The sequence below is a fragment of the Phoenix dactylifera genome, chromosome 1 (assembly GCF_009389715.1).
Source record: "Phoenix dactylifera cultivar Barhee BC4 chromosome 1, palm_55x_up_171113_PBpolish2nd_filt_p, whole genome shotgun sequence".
NCBI lineage: Eukaryota > Viridiplantae > Streptophyta > Magnoliopsida > Arecales > Arecaceae > Phoenix > Phoenix dactylifera.
In genome coordinates, this window is record NC_052392.1 from 20,051,730 (window position 1) to 20,069,337 (window position 17,608).

Sequence of the window (17,608 nt, forward strand, 5' to 3'; positions counted from 1 at the left end):
AGCTCCAATGACAGCGATATCAAAGATCCACCGTTTCACCAGCCGCCACAAGTCTGGAGTGGTGGTATCTAATGACAAAGCCCACTCCACCACTACCTCTTCTCTCAGCTACACTGTCATCGAAATTCACCTTAAGAAAACTAAAGGGTAGAGAATCCCAGGCAATAAAGGCTAACTTGGTCGCTGAATCAGCTAAGTGGGAGACCCAAATATCCCTAGTCATCTCAGGAGAACAGGATGATGCAGTACTGATGACCTCGGATGCGTGATGTAGTGCTCTATCTGCCACAACCCTTGGATGAACCCATCTGTCCTTGAAGATCCGGGTGTTCCTATTCAGCCATGTATGATAGGCCAGGTAGGCACATCTGACCCCCACTCTACCATGTCGGGCCTCCTTGAAGATGCCCACAAACAAGCCAGAAAGTCCTTCGTTGGGGTCGTGCATTGCCTGAAGCCAGGAACGATCCCGCGTACAACACAATCTGGGCCGCTCGCGGACAGCAAAAAAGGACATGGCAAATGGACTCCACCTCCGAGCAAGCCGCACATGCTGGGGAGACCCTCACCCCTCTGCTAGCCAATACCCTCCCAGTCGGCAGACACCCCAAGCTACCTTCCAGATGAATAAGGCAACACAGGGGTGGATGCGCAGCCTCCAGATCCAAATCCCCTCTAACTGCTGAGTCAGGGTCCTAGTCACCAGGCCCTGGAAGTCTCGAGAGTACACTCTCGACCTCCCAGAGCCACTCCAGACCCTCTTGTCTGCTCTCTTCTCCAAGAGTATTAGCAGAGCCAAGACTCTCTCAGCGAGGGCCTCCCAAAAGGCTTGCCGAATAAGGCCCTCATCCCACGTCCGCTCTCCTAGAACAAAGAGATCACAGACTGTATGCCCTGCCAGACACCCTAGATTGAGTAATATGGGCCACCCACTCAGCAGCATCTCAGCCAACTATCTATCCTCGAGGATTTCAATCGCCTGCCCGTCACCAATCTCCCACCTGATCGTAGCGAGGACCGAAGGGCCCCAAGCGCAGATCTCTCTCCAAATGAAAGAGATGTGGTGCCTACTGCAGAAGGCAAACACCCCAGTCGGAGCCCCGTACTTGGCCCTCATCACAGATTCCCAAAAATTGTCCGATTTGGGGAGAAACTTGGTAACAAGAACCTCCCGTTGCTCTAATAAGAAGTGAATCCCCAGACCACCACTACTAGTCGGCTGACATATCATGTCCCATGCTAGCAAATGGACGCCTCTCGCTCTTCCTCGACGGCTCCAAATGAAGCTCCTGAACAGCTGCTCCATGGCCCTCAGTGGTGAAGGGGCATAATGGTGTTGGAGAAGAGATATATTGGGATCGAATTGAGGACCGACTGCACTAGAATAACTCTGCCCATCATAGGTAGAGAACTCATCTACCACCCCTCCAACATATGCCTAATGCCCTGCTCCCAGATGGCACACTCTCCTCTACGTAATCGATGCCCAGTAATCAGCACCCCAAGGAACATTAAGGTGCCCTCCTGCTCCCTCACACCCAGGATCTCCATGATGGCAAACCTCACCCTCGGCTTGATCTTCAGGCTGAATCGAATAGCCGACTTGGCTAGGTTCACAGGCTGCCTAGATGCCTCATAATACTCTATAAGAATCCTTCGGATCGTCTGAGCAGAACGTCTCGTCACACGGGCTAGCAGCATGCAGTCATCGGCAAAGAGCAAGTGTGAAACCTGAATTGTTCCTATTGTCAAGCTGTACGCCTCCATAGCCTGAGTCTCCATGGCATGCCGAAGCGCTCTCGACAGTGTCGGGCACCCCTATCTCAACCCCACCAAGGACTCGAAGTAGCATGTGGGGGAGCCATTCACAAGGATGGCGAAAGAAGGGGACTGAATGCATCACAAGATCCAACTGATCCACACTGGCTGAAAATCGAAGGACTTTAGAGAGTGGACCACAAATCTCTATCTCACCCTATCATAAGCTTTCTTCATGTCCAGCTTGATTCCCATCAAACTCCTTCCTCCCAGTGCCCGCTGGAGGTCTACCATGAACTCGTGAGCGATCAGCACGTTGTCGAAGATGCAGCGCTCCCAACCAAAAGCCCATATTCAGGGCTAATGATTCTGGGCAGGATGCCCCTCAACCTGTGCACCAGGATCTTCCCAATGAATTTATACAGAGTATTGCAGAGACTGATCAAACGAGGGTGGCATAGCTTCTTAGGATCCTGTCTCTTCGGGATCAGAGTAATGAATGTCTCCTTCCAGTCCTGAGGCATCATGGAGGTGGTGAAGAACTGCAAAACTGTCGTCGTCACATCCTGCCTAGTTATATGCCAATAGCTTCTGGAGAAGATAAAAAGAAAGCAAAAGAGCCCTGGAACTTGATGAATTTTCCTAAAGTTTGAGCTTAGAGCCTTCCCTAGCGAGCGCGGTCGAAACCTAAGTCTACGAAATCCAAGTCTACGAACTTAGCCGAGTCCAAAGACTTAAAAAAATTCACTGAACAGAATTTGATTTAGCGAACGTGGTTGGAACTCAAGTCTGCGGAATTTAAGTCTACGAACCTGGCCGAGCTCAAAGACTCAGTGAATTTTCCTAAGGTCTGAGCCCGGCGCCTAAATACCATCCTTATCGGACCTAAGCTTGACAATTTAGCAAACATGATCCAAACTAAGTCTATGAGCTTAGCCGAGCTCGAACACTTAGAGAAATTCGCTGGAAAAGATTCAACTCGAACGATTAAAGTAAAGGCTTACCCATTACGCAAAGAAAAGAAAGGTAAACATGAATTTACAAAGGAAGTTCTTTCATTAATAAAAGCCCGAAGGCTGAAGTACAAAATTAAGGATCGGCTATACAACAAATTTGGAGGCCGATCTCGCTTACAACAAAAGAAGAACAAAAGGAAAAGACAAAAAAGATAACAAGTCTTAGGAGGCTGCGACTTCATCGGTACAGGGATCGTCCACGATGATTACTTGGGGGTCTTCGGCCGGAATCGGCTCGGGACCTTCCGCGGCGGGCTCAGATGAAACACCGCCAGTAGTCTCAGAAACTCCCCCGGTAACCTCCCCAGCGGGAGCTGCCTGAGCCGATCGCTCGGCCTCGGCAGCCTCGGTCCCGGCAACCTCTCCCTCGGCGGCCTCGGTCCCGGCAACCTCTCCCTCGGCGGCCTCGGTCTTGGCGACTTCTCCCTCGACCTCGGTCTCGGCAGCCTCTCCCTCGTCCTCAAGCGCCGAGGGCAGGTCGAACTCGCTCTCCTCGCCGAACCCCGATCTTGGCCGGATCCCCGAAAGGTCGAGCTGGGGGCAGTATCGCGCCATCTGCCTCCGAAAATTTTCAAAGCCCCGGAGGAACCCATCCACGGTCTCCTTCTCCAGCATGTCGTGGAACTCTTTCGACTCCTTGAAGAGCTCCACGACATTTTCGGCTTGCTCGAGTGCCCTCTTCTCTCGGGCCTCGATCTGCTCGACCTTCAGGCGGAGAACTCCGCCCTCGTACTTGTGGCCGGCGGCTTCAGAACGAGCCTTAGCAAGGCGCGCCTCGGAGGCGCGTAGCTCTGATCTTGCCAAAGCATGCGCGGCCCTCTCCTCTTTGAGCTCGTCGACGATTGCTCGCCGCCCGGCCTCGGAGGCCTCCCTCCGCGCAATAGCTTCCGCCAACGCGGCCTTCGACTCAGCAAGCCTCTTTTTGGCCGACTCCAGTTGTTTGTGGAATCGCCGAGACTCATTCTGACATTCCGAGGCAATGAATACCAAAGTGTCGATTTCGTGAATATGCTGCAGGAAAAACAACGATAAGTAAAAATGAAGAGAATACCGATGACTAAAGACAAAATGAGAAGGCAGCTTACCCGAACAGCGTTGCGACATCGCCGTCCCGGAAGGCTGAGCTGCCCTCGCGGATCGGAGACTCTGGGTTGGACGACTCCCTCCCAGAGCGTCCTCCGGCTCCTGAAGAACTCGGCCCGCCCGAGCTCGTGACGACGGGGCGGGACGCGCTCGGGACCCCGGGGCCCCTGCTCGGCTCAGGCCCCGAGCATCGCAGACGGACAATTGGCCGGCCTGCTCGTTGAGAGATGGGGGCGGAATATGTTGAACGCACCGAGTCTGACGCCCCCCCGGAACCCGAGCTCGTACGCTCGGTGACTGGGACCCTCTCCCGAGCAGACCCCGATGCTCCGGCCCCAGAGCCCCTGACCTCGGCAGGGGCAGATGTAGCAGCCGGTCTGGCCCTCTTTCGGGGCTCGGGAAAAGTCCCACCGGCCTCGGCCGCCCTCCTCTTCAACCGGGAGAAGAGAGATGTGTTGCTGGTCGGCATGTGGGAAATATCTGAAACAAACAAAAGAAGAAAAACTCTAAGTAAGCGAAGAAAGAAACAAATAAGACGAAAAAAACAAAGCAATACGACCGCTCTTACCCTTGGGGCGCGCCGAGCTCAGGCCGACGTTCACCAAGGTCTCCTCTTTTAGGAGGTCGGTTTGGTTGATGTCCTTCCCGAGACCCCGCAGAGCGTCGAGAACCCTCTGCTCGTCCGTCGTGAGCTCGGAGAGCCTATTGAGGGCCTTCAGCCGGGGATGCCCCCACCTCGGGTCGAATCCCCACGACGCCTCGGACGCAAGAAAGAAAAATTTTCCCTTCCACTCATGGATAGAGGAAGGGGCACCTCGGAAAAGTGACATACCGCCCCGAAATACGAAGTATAGCCACTCTCCGTCCGTTGGGTTCGTCTTCAACAAGAAACACCGGCGGAAGACGCTCACCAAAGTCGGAATCCCATGCGCAAGGCAAAGGAACAAAAACCCGATAATGGTCCTCCACGAGTTCGGAGCGAGCTGTGCTGGGACGAGTTGGTACTCCACCAGCAAGTCATTCACGAACTTGTGGAGGGGGAACCGCAGGCCGGCCCAGAGTGTCTCGACATGCACTCCGATCCGACCTGGAGGTGGTCGCGTCACCCTGTCCTCCGGCCCCACAGGTTCGAGATGAAACTCGGGCCGAAAAAAGAACCGAGTACGGAGCAGCTCCAGTTCCTCCCCCGACAGACTGGATCCGACCTCATTCGGACCAGAACCCATTTTAAAAGAAAGAAAAAGAAGAGAAAAAGGAAAGCAAAAGACGAAGAAAAAACAAAGAAGAAGAAAGAGAACCCCGTAACTAATGTGGGGAGGTGACCTATGAGGGGGATCGTCGGGAATCGCCCTGGGGCACCGCCGGGGAGGCTCTGTTACGACTGAGAAAGGAGAACAGGAGAATAGAAACGACGGAAGAGAGGGAAGCTGCCAAGCGAGACCTTTTTAGGGCTAGATTGAAGGGTTTATATAAACTTTCCCGACGGCCCAGATCGGTAGGGCTGGATCCCGCCTTCCGTCCAGATTGCGCCATGTGTCGGCCCCGAAAGCCGAAGCAACGCATTCATTCTGCGCTGGTGCCTTGAATACGGAATTGAGACGGTATCCCGTCGGATCTTGGAGCCCCATCATGAGCCCACTATACGAGGCGACCTCGAAGGACGAAAGGGCGTCGCCCCCTCTCCTCTCATTAAAAGCGCCCCGAAACGCGCGGAGCGCTGGCATAATTTAAGCCTCCCTGGCCCCCACCACTGCAATAAAAGCAACTACTTCCCACGTCCGAACTCGCGAACAGCTCGAACTCGGAAGTCAGGGGGTAATATTGAAGGAAATACAAGTCCCCCCAAAGCATGTGAGCACATCACCGGCACGTAATCAGAAGCACCCGACCTCGGAAGCGCCCTACCTCGGATGCCCGACCTCAGACGCTCGACCTCAAAACGCCCGACCTGGCACCCGACTTGGGAGCTCTCGACCTCGAAAGCCCGACCTCACCATCCACCCGCCGCGGTCACATCCTTCTGCAGCTCGACCAGAGACCATACCCTGCCACCGCCGCTAACAATTAATGCGCATGGTCTCTGCAGACCTCCGGCTTACTCAACAATTAATGCGTATGGTCTCTGCAGACCTCTGGCTTACTCAACAATTAATACGCATGGCTCCTGCTATCTACGGATCTCAAGCCCTCCACGGCAAATCTGCTTGGCTGCGTCTGATCATCCATGACAACTTCTTGGCCCCGGCCTGATCTCCTACGGCAAGGTGTTAATTCACACGATCGTACATTAATTCATACGACATGCTCAATCATACAGTAACTCTGCCCCGTCATATCATAGGTAATCCAGTACCCCTCTATAAAAGAAAAACGCTCCCACCTTAAAGGGGGCTGGACGCTGAAACTCTGGACATATATCTCCTCTTATACATTTGCCCCCTCTGACTTAGACATCGGAGGGCCGACACCGGAAACCCTAGCCACTGGCTTTTTGCAGGCTCCACGGTGGACGCCGCCCGCCGACGGATCGCCACCCGCCAGTTCTCGCCGGAGCTCCACCCTCTCAGCCGACGGCCGCCCCCGGGTCCAATTTCCAGCAACAATCCCTAATTGTCAAATTTGTGGTTGGTTGTAGCTAGTTGACCTCTCCAACAATGGTAATCGATTTAGATGAGCTAGGTTGGTGGCAAGAAGAAGAAGAAGGTGACAATATTAAGAAAACAACAATATTAAAGAAGATGATAAAAGTCAGACTAATAATAACAATAACAACAAGATGAATACTAGTTTTTAAAATACGGTGTATGGTAATGCATATGAATTGTAAAGGTGGCCCGCCAAGTATTTTGTGGCTATATATATATAGCTTGCATATGTATGACTGCATATGTAAGCCCAGTTCAGCAGTTTGGAGCTAGACATATAGCTTACTCTTACATAGTTTTGCGCAATTGATGCGGGTTTAGAATGGTGATTAGTCCTGATATGGGTTTTAGGTACTAACTACTAAGTAGTAAGAACCAATTGTTAGTTATTGTTATCAATAATTCTAATTATACATTCAAAAATTATTGTTTGAATTATTATTAATCTATTCAATATATCATATTTACTTTTAATAGTTAAAAAATAGTGATCTTGTGTGGACCTGTTCATAGGTTAGGTTTCCTGATCTGCCTGCTCAAGTCCGAAGTCTTTTGCGCAGGCTTGGGCTTGGATATTAGGTCTAGCGGCTCGGGCCAGGCCTGAAAACAATGAGCTCATCTGAACTCAGATTTTACGTGTTAAAGTTTGGCCTAAATTATAAATAATATGCTAAGTAGGTAGGTTGGTTCTACGATATGTTGTACCGTACCGTATCGGACATACTGTACCGTACTGGTTCAATATCGGAATTGGTATTAGTGGCATATCGACCCTCGATACGCCAAAAAAAATTCATATCGTACGATATCGATATTATGCTAGTGTGGTACCGGTACGACGAACTTTGGTTGGCTTAAAAAAAAAAAGTTAGAGGCCGGTTCACTGGTTTGCTGCCTTTCTTGTTCCCGAATTGAGAGGAGTCCTATTCTCCTTTTTGAGAAGATCGGCCTCTTCTTTCTTCTGCAATCGCCTCTGACAGCCACCGCTCTCCTCCATTTCTTCTCCCATTGCAGTTGTTGCAGCTATGGTTGGATGGCCTGTGGTGGTGCCTCTCTTCCTTTTCTTCTCCCATCGCAGCTATCGCAGCGTGGTTGGATGGCCCATGGAGGTGGTATGGAAGGCCAAGAACTCAAGAAGGAGGTGGTAAAGCCTGACAAGAGAACAAGACTCACTCGATCCAACGTCCACTTAAGAGACAACCCAAAATGCTATAGTGACCTTCCTGTCTAGGCATTGGTTAGGAACTTAAGAAGGAGAAGAAATGAAGCCATGGATCTGCTTGTAATTCATAACGTACCTCATCTTCGGTCCTCCAAACATACTCTTGGAGCAACGTCCTCACATCTAACTCCAAATGCAACGGCCTCGCAAATGCTCGCAAGCTGTTAGACGAAATTCCGCAACGAGATAGTCTCCTGAAAGACCCTACTTGTTTTCATTTTTTAAGTTGAAAATAAAAGGTTAAGAAAGCCTGAGATTCGGATTGAAGCTTGAAGCTCGAGCAAGTACCAGCCTTCGAACATGGAAAGTAGGCACAAAGGCTGGGCCGGCCTGGCGTCCCCGCTTAACAGGCCTAATCCCATGAAGCATGGACAGAGATATGACATATGGGTACAACATGATATGGATATGCTGGCACAGAGAATCGTGAAAATACAGTATAAGTTACACTTGGGACACAACCATAAATACATACGTATACATATAATTTTTCCATACAAGAAATTCATAAAGTTAGTAGATTATCATAGTACATTGTCCATACTCTATAGGATAGCATCAAAACCCAGCAACTCCATTTATTCATTACTCTATACAATAGCATCAAATCTCTGAAACTCAATTTATTCATCATTTAAATCCATAGAGCATAGATTATATTCCATCCAATAAGCATGACAAAGTCTAAATTCACTATTCATCATGCACATCATTAATGAGTCGTCATTCATTGAACAAAAAAAAAAAAAGCAACCCTCCCCGCTTTGGGAAGTTTCTTGGCATAATGGGCAAATAAATGGAGCCTTACACAACTTTAAACATGGCATACTTTAAATAAGCATCTGACATTTATCGTAGCTGTACCCAGATGCTTATCAAATGCAAATAAGGCATGCAATTTGGAGTTGCCTTGCATCGTGAGGCACTTAAAGGAATGCCTTGATGTCTACAAGAACTGCCCTACAAAATGGGGCATTTGCAGTACACCTGAAAGGTGTTTGTGAAGCTAGTGCCTAATTGTGCCTGATATGGTAGGCAAGTACTTCATATAAGTACAGAAGAAAAATGAGTATTTTTTTTTTGATACGGAGTAAACCTGTGATGGAGAATATTCAGTGAGCTAGGAGGTCTCTCCTAATGTTCTATTAATGTTTTAAAAGAGATCCATGTGGCCTAGAAACAAAATTCTGTGTCATTGAAAATTGATATGGTTAATCTTCATTTGTATTTTCTCATTATTTTTTTTGTATTTGTTGCATAAAAAAAATAGAAGCAGTATTGAAACTTATAAGATATGTAATTTTCTACAATTTACTCTTTATTTTTGTGTTTATTGTGCAAAATTATAAGCTGAATTGAATTGCAGTGGTCCGTGTAGAACCACATCCAGCAATGAGAAAATACTAAAAAAAAAATCAATAATTTGATTAGTGAGCAATCGGACGATCTCTGCCACCTATCATATATTGTAGGATTTGGACTTTGTTATAAGATAAGAACTTAATAATCATTTATAATTTTCAGTAAAAAGGTTAATTGAATTGTTTTTTCAATGTGTTTTATATATGATATGCCTTCTCTTCATAAGCTCAACTTGCAAATGGCAGATAGTGAAGAAGAAAGGAAATAATTACTAGAATCCATAAACTGGTTTGAAATAAACTTATAATATATATCAAGCTCTCAAACCGTTCATCATGCCCAGATCCTATTCTATTGAATTAATATTGAATGGAACTAATTCGAGCTCATGCATCCACATGTAATTATTAAAAGCATCTCCCTGCAAAGCCGTCAAATTGCCTGAGGCTCGGAAGTGGGCACGTACTATGGCCTGGGCAGGCACCTATGCATTTAGGCAGCTGCCCAGAGAGGAAGGCTATCCAAGCTCCAATTTCATATAATTTTAATCGTATTCATAAAGAAAGGAGCATGTGCATACATTATATATACTCCTTTTTTCACCATATATATGATCATAGGCCAATTTTTCACTCTTAAAAAGTCTAGATATCAGAATCAAAAAGACATTTAGCCATCACCTAGCAAGAAGTGGAAAGACAACGAGAGATCTAGACTAAAAGGAAAAATTGAAGGAAAAAAGTCGAAGAAAAACCATATTCAAAAGAGGTGTGCCGGTCACCGTCGCTGCCACTGCTACTCATCAAGGTTGGCTACCGTTGATCATCCCACCATCTATTACCATGTTGGCGGTAGCTTCACTACCCTCCCATGAGTCCCAAGGGGCATAACTAAGGAAAGAAAATGGGAGAACAAACCCATAAAAGTAGGGTTCAAGCAGGCTTGGCCTAGGCAGCCTAGCCAAATTATGCCCCTAGGCAGTTAGCTGCATTTACCAACATTGATTCCCCAAAAACGATTTAGATGGTCTAAATGAGCAAACAAAGTATTAATAACCTGGCTACCGATTTTTAAATAATTAATAGGTAGTGCTTGACTTCCTCAACTTGGGTTCGGCCAATGGGCTACTTTCAAGTGGGGCTGGTTGATAGCTCTTGCATTTGATGCTTTATAGTGGGCTACCTCCTCGTCTTTGATTTAAAGTGGCGAATGCGACGGGTGGCCAGAGAGGGGCCAAACACCTCCCCACGACCCATTTCGCCTCCGCCCTCCTCCTCTGGTTGGGCCGGTTATCCAATTGGCCCCTCCACCGCAAATTGGCAGCTGCTCTCTAAGTGGCCTATCCGAGCACAGGAGAAGCAGAAGGCCGGTAAGTTTTCATACACAAAAGCCTGCCAAAACCTCTGCTCCTCCCTTTGGATAAAGGTCCCTAGCTTGAGGAGGGTAATAGCGTTGATCTCAACCTTCACCCGAGCATATCCCAACTTTTGGAGTTGGGCGGTGCAGTAGTCGACGGCCAGCGGCCGGCCCGCTGCTGCCGCAATGTCAAGTATGGACTCTCGCTCCCAATACTCCAAAGGCAAGCAAGGCAACCGAATCCAAACCACCGTCCGACTGACTGTGTTGACCCCAAGGACAAAGTTTGCTTTCCACTGCTCCATGGCCAGCAGTTGACCCGCAACCAGCCATGGCCCGTTCTCAAGAGCAGCATCCCGATCCTCCTGGCTCCTAAAGCGAACGGTGAGAAACCCTGCCGCCATTATGAAGACCTCAACATCGTAACTCAACTTTCCCTGAGCCCGCAGCTCCCGAGCCACCCAGTCCGCCGGCACCCTCCTCCCCAAGCTCCGAATCATCACTGACGTCGGTGCCCAGGCGCTCCGAGCCCTCCTCAATCTCTCCGGCGAAATTTCCACTACCTCAGAGAAACGACTTTGGAGCTCCTTAAGCTCCTCCTCCGATATTCGATTGTTGCTGGTCCAAGCCACCAACCGGGAAGGGGCATGTGCCCTGCAACCCTCACCAAACTCCATCCCTTCAGGTCTCTCTTCTATCCCAATCGATGAAAGGCTCCACTGAGTGCACAAAGATTGAAGCAGCAACAATCAATCAGTTCGCACAAGGCATCAACCTTATCCAACTCATGTATATTGGTTTTCACTCCTGTATAAATATTCAACAATTCTAAGATTCCCAAAAATTCAATGATTTTATAATTTCTAATTATCCAAATAAATAAGCTCTAATGCTGCGCAGCATTAATATAGTAAAGGCTATCAACACGTAAAACTAAGTTTTAAACCTCCAACTTTTGGGCGGATGTATTTGATGCTGCTTCTTATATATATATATATATATTCTTTAGAATTATATCACATCAATCTTTATATAAAAAGACACGTGGCCCACAACGTTCGCATACTTACAGAATTTTTTTAAAATAGATGAATTTATAAGATGAATAGGTTAGAAACTAGATCATATAGCATATTTCAAAACAATTCTCTCACCATGACCGCTTATCAAAACATTTCTCAAGACATATTTTCTTTAAAACTTGTAGCATAACTTGTATTGTTATATACTTGTCATCAACTATATTTACTATGAATAGATTACGATATAGATATCATGTTTTTCCTCAAGCGACGAGACAAAATCTTTTGATGTAAGAGCTGGGTAACATGGAAGAACAAACTCCATGCGTAGCATACACACATACAGCCTAAGAGAATGTTTTGAGAAATGGAGATGTCAACCATTAGATCACAAATTGCACGTATCTCAAATCACTCCCAACTCTATCATTCATCCATCAATACATATCCCATTTTGACCACCCAACACAATAAAGAGCCAAATTGCTAATTTCCACTTGACTCATTTTAAAAGCAACAAAAATGACTGGTAAGGCTAGCAATGCAACTTTGTTAAGATGGAAAAAGCGCATGAGATTGATTGCTGTTGAACCATAAAATGTAAATTTGAAGAATTTATATCATATCATGTATTTAACTGGCAAAAATTCCAGTTGTTCATTATAATAGTATAACCAACCACATGGTTACAATGCACTTGTTCTACCCTTTTTGAAGTTCAAGAAATTCAATGAGATTGTAATTTTTAATTTTTAAAACAAGTAAGCAATAATAGTGCACCAACTCGACCAATAGAGAACGTTATTAAACCACAGAACATCATATGGTAGCACCAAAACATTAGGTAACAAAATTAGAAAAGTAAATGGATACTTTTTGACCTATGAAACCATCACTAGGGATTTTTTAAAATTAGATAGATTTACCATGTAAATCTAAAAACAATTAACTTCGAAACTAAATTTTCTAGCTTCATCCAAAAATAAATTTCCCACCTTCACGGTTGTGATGCATTAAATCATGTATTCTTAATTCATTGATAAAATATTGCTTTAAAGAAATCATGGTTTTTCTCACGCAAGAAGAATATAGTTCATTCAGCCAATGTCACGTAATAGAAGATAGAAGATAACCCTTTCACGAAATAAGCCGCAGCACCATGCAACTAAGGCAAGTCTATAAAAGCACCAATCCTACCAACATGAAAGAAGATATGAGACTTCTTATAATATAGCCTCAGACATCCAAGGAAAAGTTTAAGCAGCACAAGCTCTCAAGCCCGGCGAGGCGAAAGCTCTCAGGCGGCCACTGCGAATGTTTTGAGAAACAAGCCTTTAACTTTGTCATCATTGGCATTCCATTTGAAAACTCATTTTGACCTCCAAACAAAAAAGTCAGGCAAAATGCTAATTTCCAGTTGACAAAATAATAATAGAAGATAGTAAAATATTCAGAGAATATAAAAGAAATACAACAAAAATCAAGCCAAAAAAAAACCAATCATGATGGATCTTATGTAACGACAACTACTTGAATGGAATCAAAAAAATGATTGAGAGTTTATTACCACCATTTTCTGGGGAACATCAAGTCGTCATCTTCTTTACCATTCGAACTATAAAAATGAATTAATGAGCAGCAAACTTTCAAATAGAATCAGAAAACACCCAAGAAAAAGAGAAGCAACAGTAGCACTCAAGCCCAAGACTTATCAATATCGACATCCTCGTCTAAACAAAAGAAAGGGGTAAAACACACAGTTAAACTGAAAATATAGTGGTACAAAACACTGCATTTATCAGTATGCATCATGCTTTCGGAAAAACACACTTTGATCGTTGAATAGCATCTTCTAATGGAAAATGCGAACAGTTCCAGGTTTTCAATACAAAAACGACTAGGATTGTATAAAAAAGATACTAAAATCTATGATAAAAACTTAGTTAAATATAATTTAGCTTCAGATATCCAAGGAAGGACGAGTTGAGCAGCACAAGCTCTCAAACCTGGCGAGGCGAAAGCTCTCAGGCGGCCACTGCGAATGTTTTGAGAAACAAGCCTTTGGAAATATAATCAGTAGCAACTAAAAAAAACCATCACAAAGATAAACGCGATCTATAATAACAAGAAACCATAAATAGACAAAAAAAAGCCGTTCAAACGGACGGGAGAAGAATCTAAAATAGACACGGAAGCATAAGAAAGGTATTCCAAGTTGGGGACGCGATCTCAGACATCCAAGGAAGGATCGAGCAGCAAAGGCTCTCAAGCCCGGCGAGGCGAAAGCCCTCAGCCGGCCACTGCGAATATTTTGAGAAACAAGCCCTTGGGTTTGTCATCCTCAATTCCTCCGGGGAAAATCCATCTCAGAATCCATAAAGAATCCTAGGATGAAGAAAGAAACAAGTAAACGGACAAGAAAAAGAAAAAAGACCTTTTACCGTCTCCAGCAGTGGAGGAGATTGAAGGGAGCCGAGGGTTTCAAGCTGCTACAGCGATGGACGGCGCAGTTCGGATTTAGGGTTTAGGGCACGCCATGGACGTTGGCTCGGGTGTAATGGGCTATATATAGCGCTTGTTGGCGTAGCTCTAGAAGCTTCCAATGGGCCATATAAAGTCCGTGGACTAGAGGACTTCGGCTGGGCTTTTGGTTGGCCCGTGTGTGGGCTGGGCTTCAAGTTTCAACCTCGGAACCTCCACTTACGCACTAAACTGGTTGGTTTGCAGGGAGCATGGCTTCACGTACCGTTCAAGATTTTCTTTCAAATAATGATAATGAAATAGATTTCCGCTATCTGAATTCTGAAGGGAGACCTGCAGGTGTGTGGTTGAAATAAAGTTTAACTGAAGCTGCTTCTAGTGTTTTTTTTTTCATTTTTTCCTTTTTTTTTGGAAGGGGGCTCTCCCTCACTGATGACTTGGCAGTTGGCACTTTGGTGGATGAGCTTTTCTTTTTTCATGTATTTTCACTGAGTTTTTTCATATGCTTTTTCATAAGTTTCGCAAATGAAAGTGAGTTCTAGAATTTGCCAAAAAAAAATGAATTCAAAAGCAGCAAAAAATGACACCTAAGGCTAAGCATGTAACCGTGGTCGATGTGAAAAATGGCAGTAGGAGATTGATTGCTTTTAAGCTATAAAATGTGACTTTAAAATATTTTTATCATTTACAAAAAAAATATATATTGTTCTTGGGGTGGGTTTTACTAGGAAATACCAATTGTTTGGTGATTGGAATAACATTATTCTTATAATTTCTGTGCGCTGATTTTTACTACTTGCAGATAGATTCAACAATTCTGTGATGCCAAGAAATTAAATGATTTTGTATTTTTAATTCCTCAAATCATTAAGCTTTAATACTACACAAGCTCTGCCAAATAAATAGAAATATCAGACCATGAAATGTTATATATGTGTTTAGTGTTGTTATATATTATTTCCCAAAAAATATTTATTGAATTTTTACAAAGAGGATACTCATATATACTTGCATGCATACGTCAATATATACATACGTACATCTAGGGCATGCAACAATCACAGGTTTTAGGAATTTCATAAAAATAGATGGACCTGCCATGTATGAAAATAAGTGACAATATCATGGGAGACTTGAGAAACTAGATTTTGCAAAATAATTTTCTCAAACCTTACTACTTGTCTGAGCATTTCTCATATGATACTACAAACTTTTAGTTATTATGAGTTTTTTCTTTGAAACTTATAAGAGGGCTTATATGATACCAAGCATGCCTCGGTCTAGATTTTCCAAAATAATTTTCTCCAACCTTTACTACTTGTCTGAGTATTTCTCGTATGATACTTCAAACTTTTAATTACTATGAGTTTTTCTTTGAAACTTATAAGGGGGCTTATGTGATACCAAGCATGCCCCGGTCTATATATTTTTAATTCTTTGATTACTTGTAGTCCACTGGAATTGTGTGTTGTTAATAGTCTTCATTTTTGTTTAGTAGAAAAATCTATTTGAAACTAAACAATACTTGATATTAAAAAAAGCATCATGGGATATTTCGAGGAAAAGGGTATAACATAATCATTGACAAATAGAGCAGGAGTCTTTATAAAGTTCGCTAGTAGCAAATTTGACAATAATTTGGGAGAGATTGTGTTATCATGATTTGCCCGAGCAATATAATTTTTTTGGAGTTGGGGGAGGAGAAGGTGCGCTGGATTTTATTTTATTTTTTTTGTGTCGCCAATGTCTTGTTACCGTTTATCTCATCCCTTTTAGGAGTTGATCTCTTACATCTTCCAAGAAAGCAACTACCTAGTAAATCTTCTTGCCAGCGACAATATTAGAGATGTTGACATTGGTTAATGGGTTCTATGGGATATATTTTTCTCAAAAAGTGATGATGTCTCATCTGCTCTCATATCCCTTAAAAAAAAAAAAACTATAACAATATGGAGATTGACATTGGTTAGTGCCTGAATGCTGCAAAAAAAATGTTAGATCAGATACTCATTGTACCATTTGATTTTCTAATATAAGGTAGACCTTTGGATCATGCATCAAATCCATAATATGCTTAAAGCAGATAATCTGGATTTTAGCGGTCCTTATATTTTGGTCATCCTTATAGAATTGTCCAAATTATCCTTTTATTAATTGACATATTAATATGTAATCATTAATCAATTATACTCGCATATAAAAATATAATATGTTAGTTATGAATTGTATTATGTCTTTATTATTTTGAAATTGTCCTCGTTTCAAATTCTAGTAATGAGGTGTCAATATCTTTTTTAGTATACCCTTTCTACTTAAATAGATCATTTGTGCCATCTTCTAATCAGTGTCCATATTTTAAACGAGATCAAAGGACCTAATATCCCACATCCCCATTTATCCTCCCCCCACCCACCCACTAATCCCTCTTTAATTGTAGCCTCTCGTTCTTCTACTTCTATTTATATATAGGCCCTCCTCTGATTCTTTCGGAACCTCCAATTGGTTTGTTGGAACTCTTAAATTAAAAAAAAACCCTTGGCCGTATTGGATTCCAATTTGCTTCAGACAGTTCGTGAGTAATTATTTTTCATGGAGTAAGATATGGATTGAAGGATTCTTTATGCGCATGGCAAGTGCAACATACTAGTATATAAAAATATAGTTTCTAGTATTCTACATTCATTTGTCGATTCTTTAAACGTCTCAATGCTTGATTCAAGGGCTCGTGTTGCATAAGACCACCATCAAATGGTCTGAGTAGCATCAAATGGCTAGCAGAGCTTCGACGGTGTGTTTGGTGTTATTTTTACTTTGTGAGAAGAGAAGATAAAAGAAGCTCGAGCTAGGCTTTCTAGCTTCTCTTTTTAGAGAAGGGAAGTAGCAGCAACCCTATACATCCTTAAGACGACTAGGGAGATGATATATAAAAGGAGAGAGAAAACAGATATCATCCAAGACTAACTTCTACAATTAAAACTTCAAACCCCTTCGCTGCTACAATATCACGCCTCCCAACCCGAGATTACGAGTCGGGAGTTCCAGCAACTACCGTATACTCATAGAAAACTCTTCTCATAGGTATGCAACATATCTGAGCATGATATCATATACAAATAGTAGAACAAATTTAAATAAACAATATTTAAATTTTATTTTTTTTAACTATAATCCAATTTTATTATCATATAGAACTAACAATATTTAAAATATCTTAAAACAAACTCCAATCAAATTTTGATCTAAATAAAGATATCAAATTCGACCTCTAGTCACTCTTTCGATCATAACCATGTGCCATTTTAGTTCTCGAATATGTAATAATAGTAAGTTATGGAATGATAAGCTAGGAGCCCAATAATTAATGAACTTTTTAACAAAATTGATCGAGCAATAAATTAAATAATTATTTACCAAAATAAACATAAGAAATTCACCAATTCAAAACCAAATCCAGATATGCAGTATTATCAAAACTTTACGTATATGAAATTTAATCTTTCTCAAAATTAAATTTTCTTCATCAATCTAAATTCTTTCGAATCATAAAATTTATCTCGGCAGCCATGAATTATGACCACATTTATCCTCTGTTGCTGGGCAAGAATATAAGGTAGTAATAATGAAATTGCCAATATATAAATTCCATGGTAGGATACCGATATG

At 43.5% G+C, this 17,608-nt stretch overlaps 1 protein-coding gene and 3 non-coding genes across 5 annotated transcripts; all 4 read right to left on the reverse strand.

Moving 5' to 3' along the window:
• Positions 1-9,695: 9,695 nt before the first annotated feature.
• Positions 9,696-13,998, reverse strand: LOC103701669. Of its 2 annotated transcripts, none has more exons than XM_008783823.3 (2): positions 13,906-13,998; positions 9,696-11,249 (listed from the first exon to the last, which is right to left on the reverse strand). In XM_008783823.3, the coding sequence occupies exon 2, from the start codon at positions 11,117-11,119 to the stop codon at positions 10,376-10,378; it is 744 nt and encodes a 247-aa protein (XP_008782045.1). In that variant the 5' UTR covers positions 11,120-11,249; positions 13,906-13,998; the 3' UTR covers positions 9,696-10,375. The 2 variants fall into 2 exon arrangements, with proteins under 2 accessions (XP_008782045.1, XP_008782044.1); XM_008783822.3 differs by having other exon boundaries at positions 13,899-13,998.
• Positions 12,697-12,819, reverse strand: LOC113462373. Its single transcript, XR_003384631.1, has one exon. It is a non-coding gene; the product is annotated as a small nucleolar RNA SNORD14 (small nucleolar RNA).
• On the reverse strand, positions 13,421-13,546 carry LOC113462375. Its single transcript, XR_003384633.1, has one exon. It is a non-coding gene; the product is annotated as a small nucleolar RNA SNORD14 (small nucleolar RNA).
• LOC113462374 lies at positions 13,690-13,811 on the reverse strand. The gene has a single exon (XR_003384632.1). It is a non-coding gene; the product is annotated as a small nucleolar RNA SNORD14 (small nucleolar RNA).
• Positions 13,999-17,608: the final 3,610 nt, after the last annotated feature.

Excerpts from the sequence above, each read along its gene's own strand:
- LOC103701669 (XM_008783823.3), bottom strand. The coding sequence starts at position 11,119 with ATGGAGTTTGGTGAGGGTTGCAGGGCACATGCCCCTTCCCGGTTGGTG.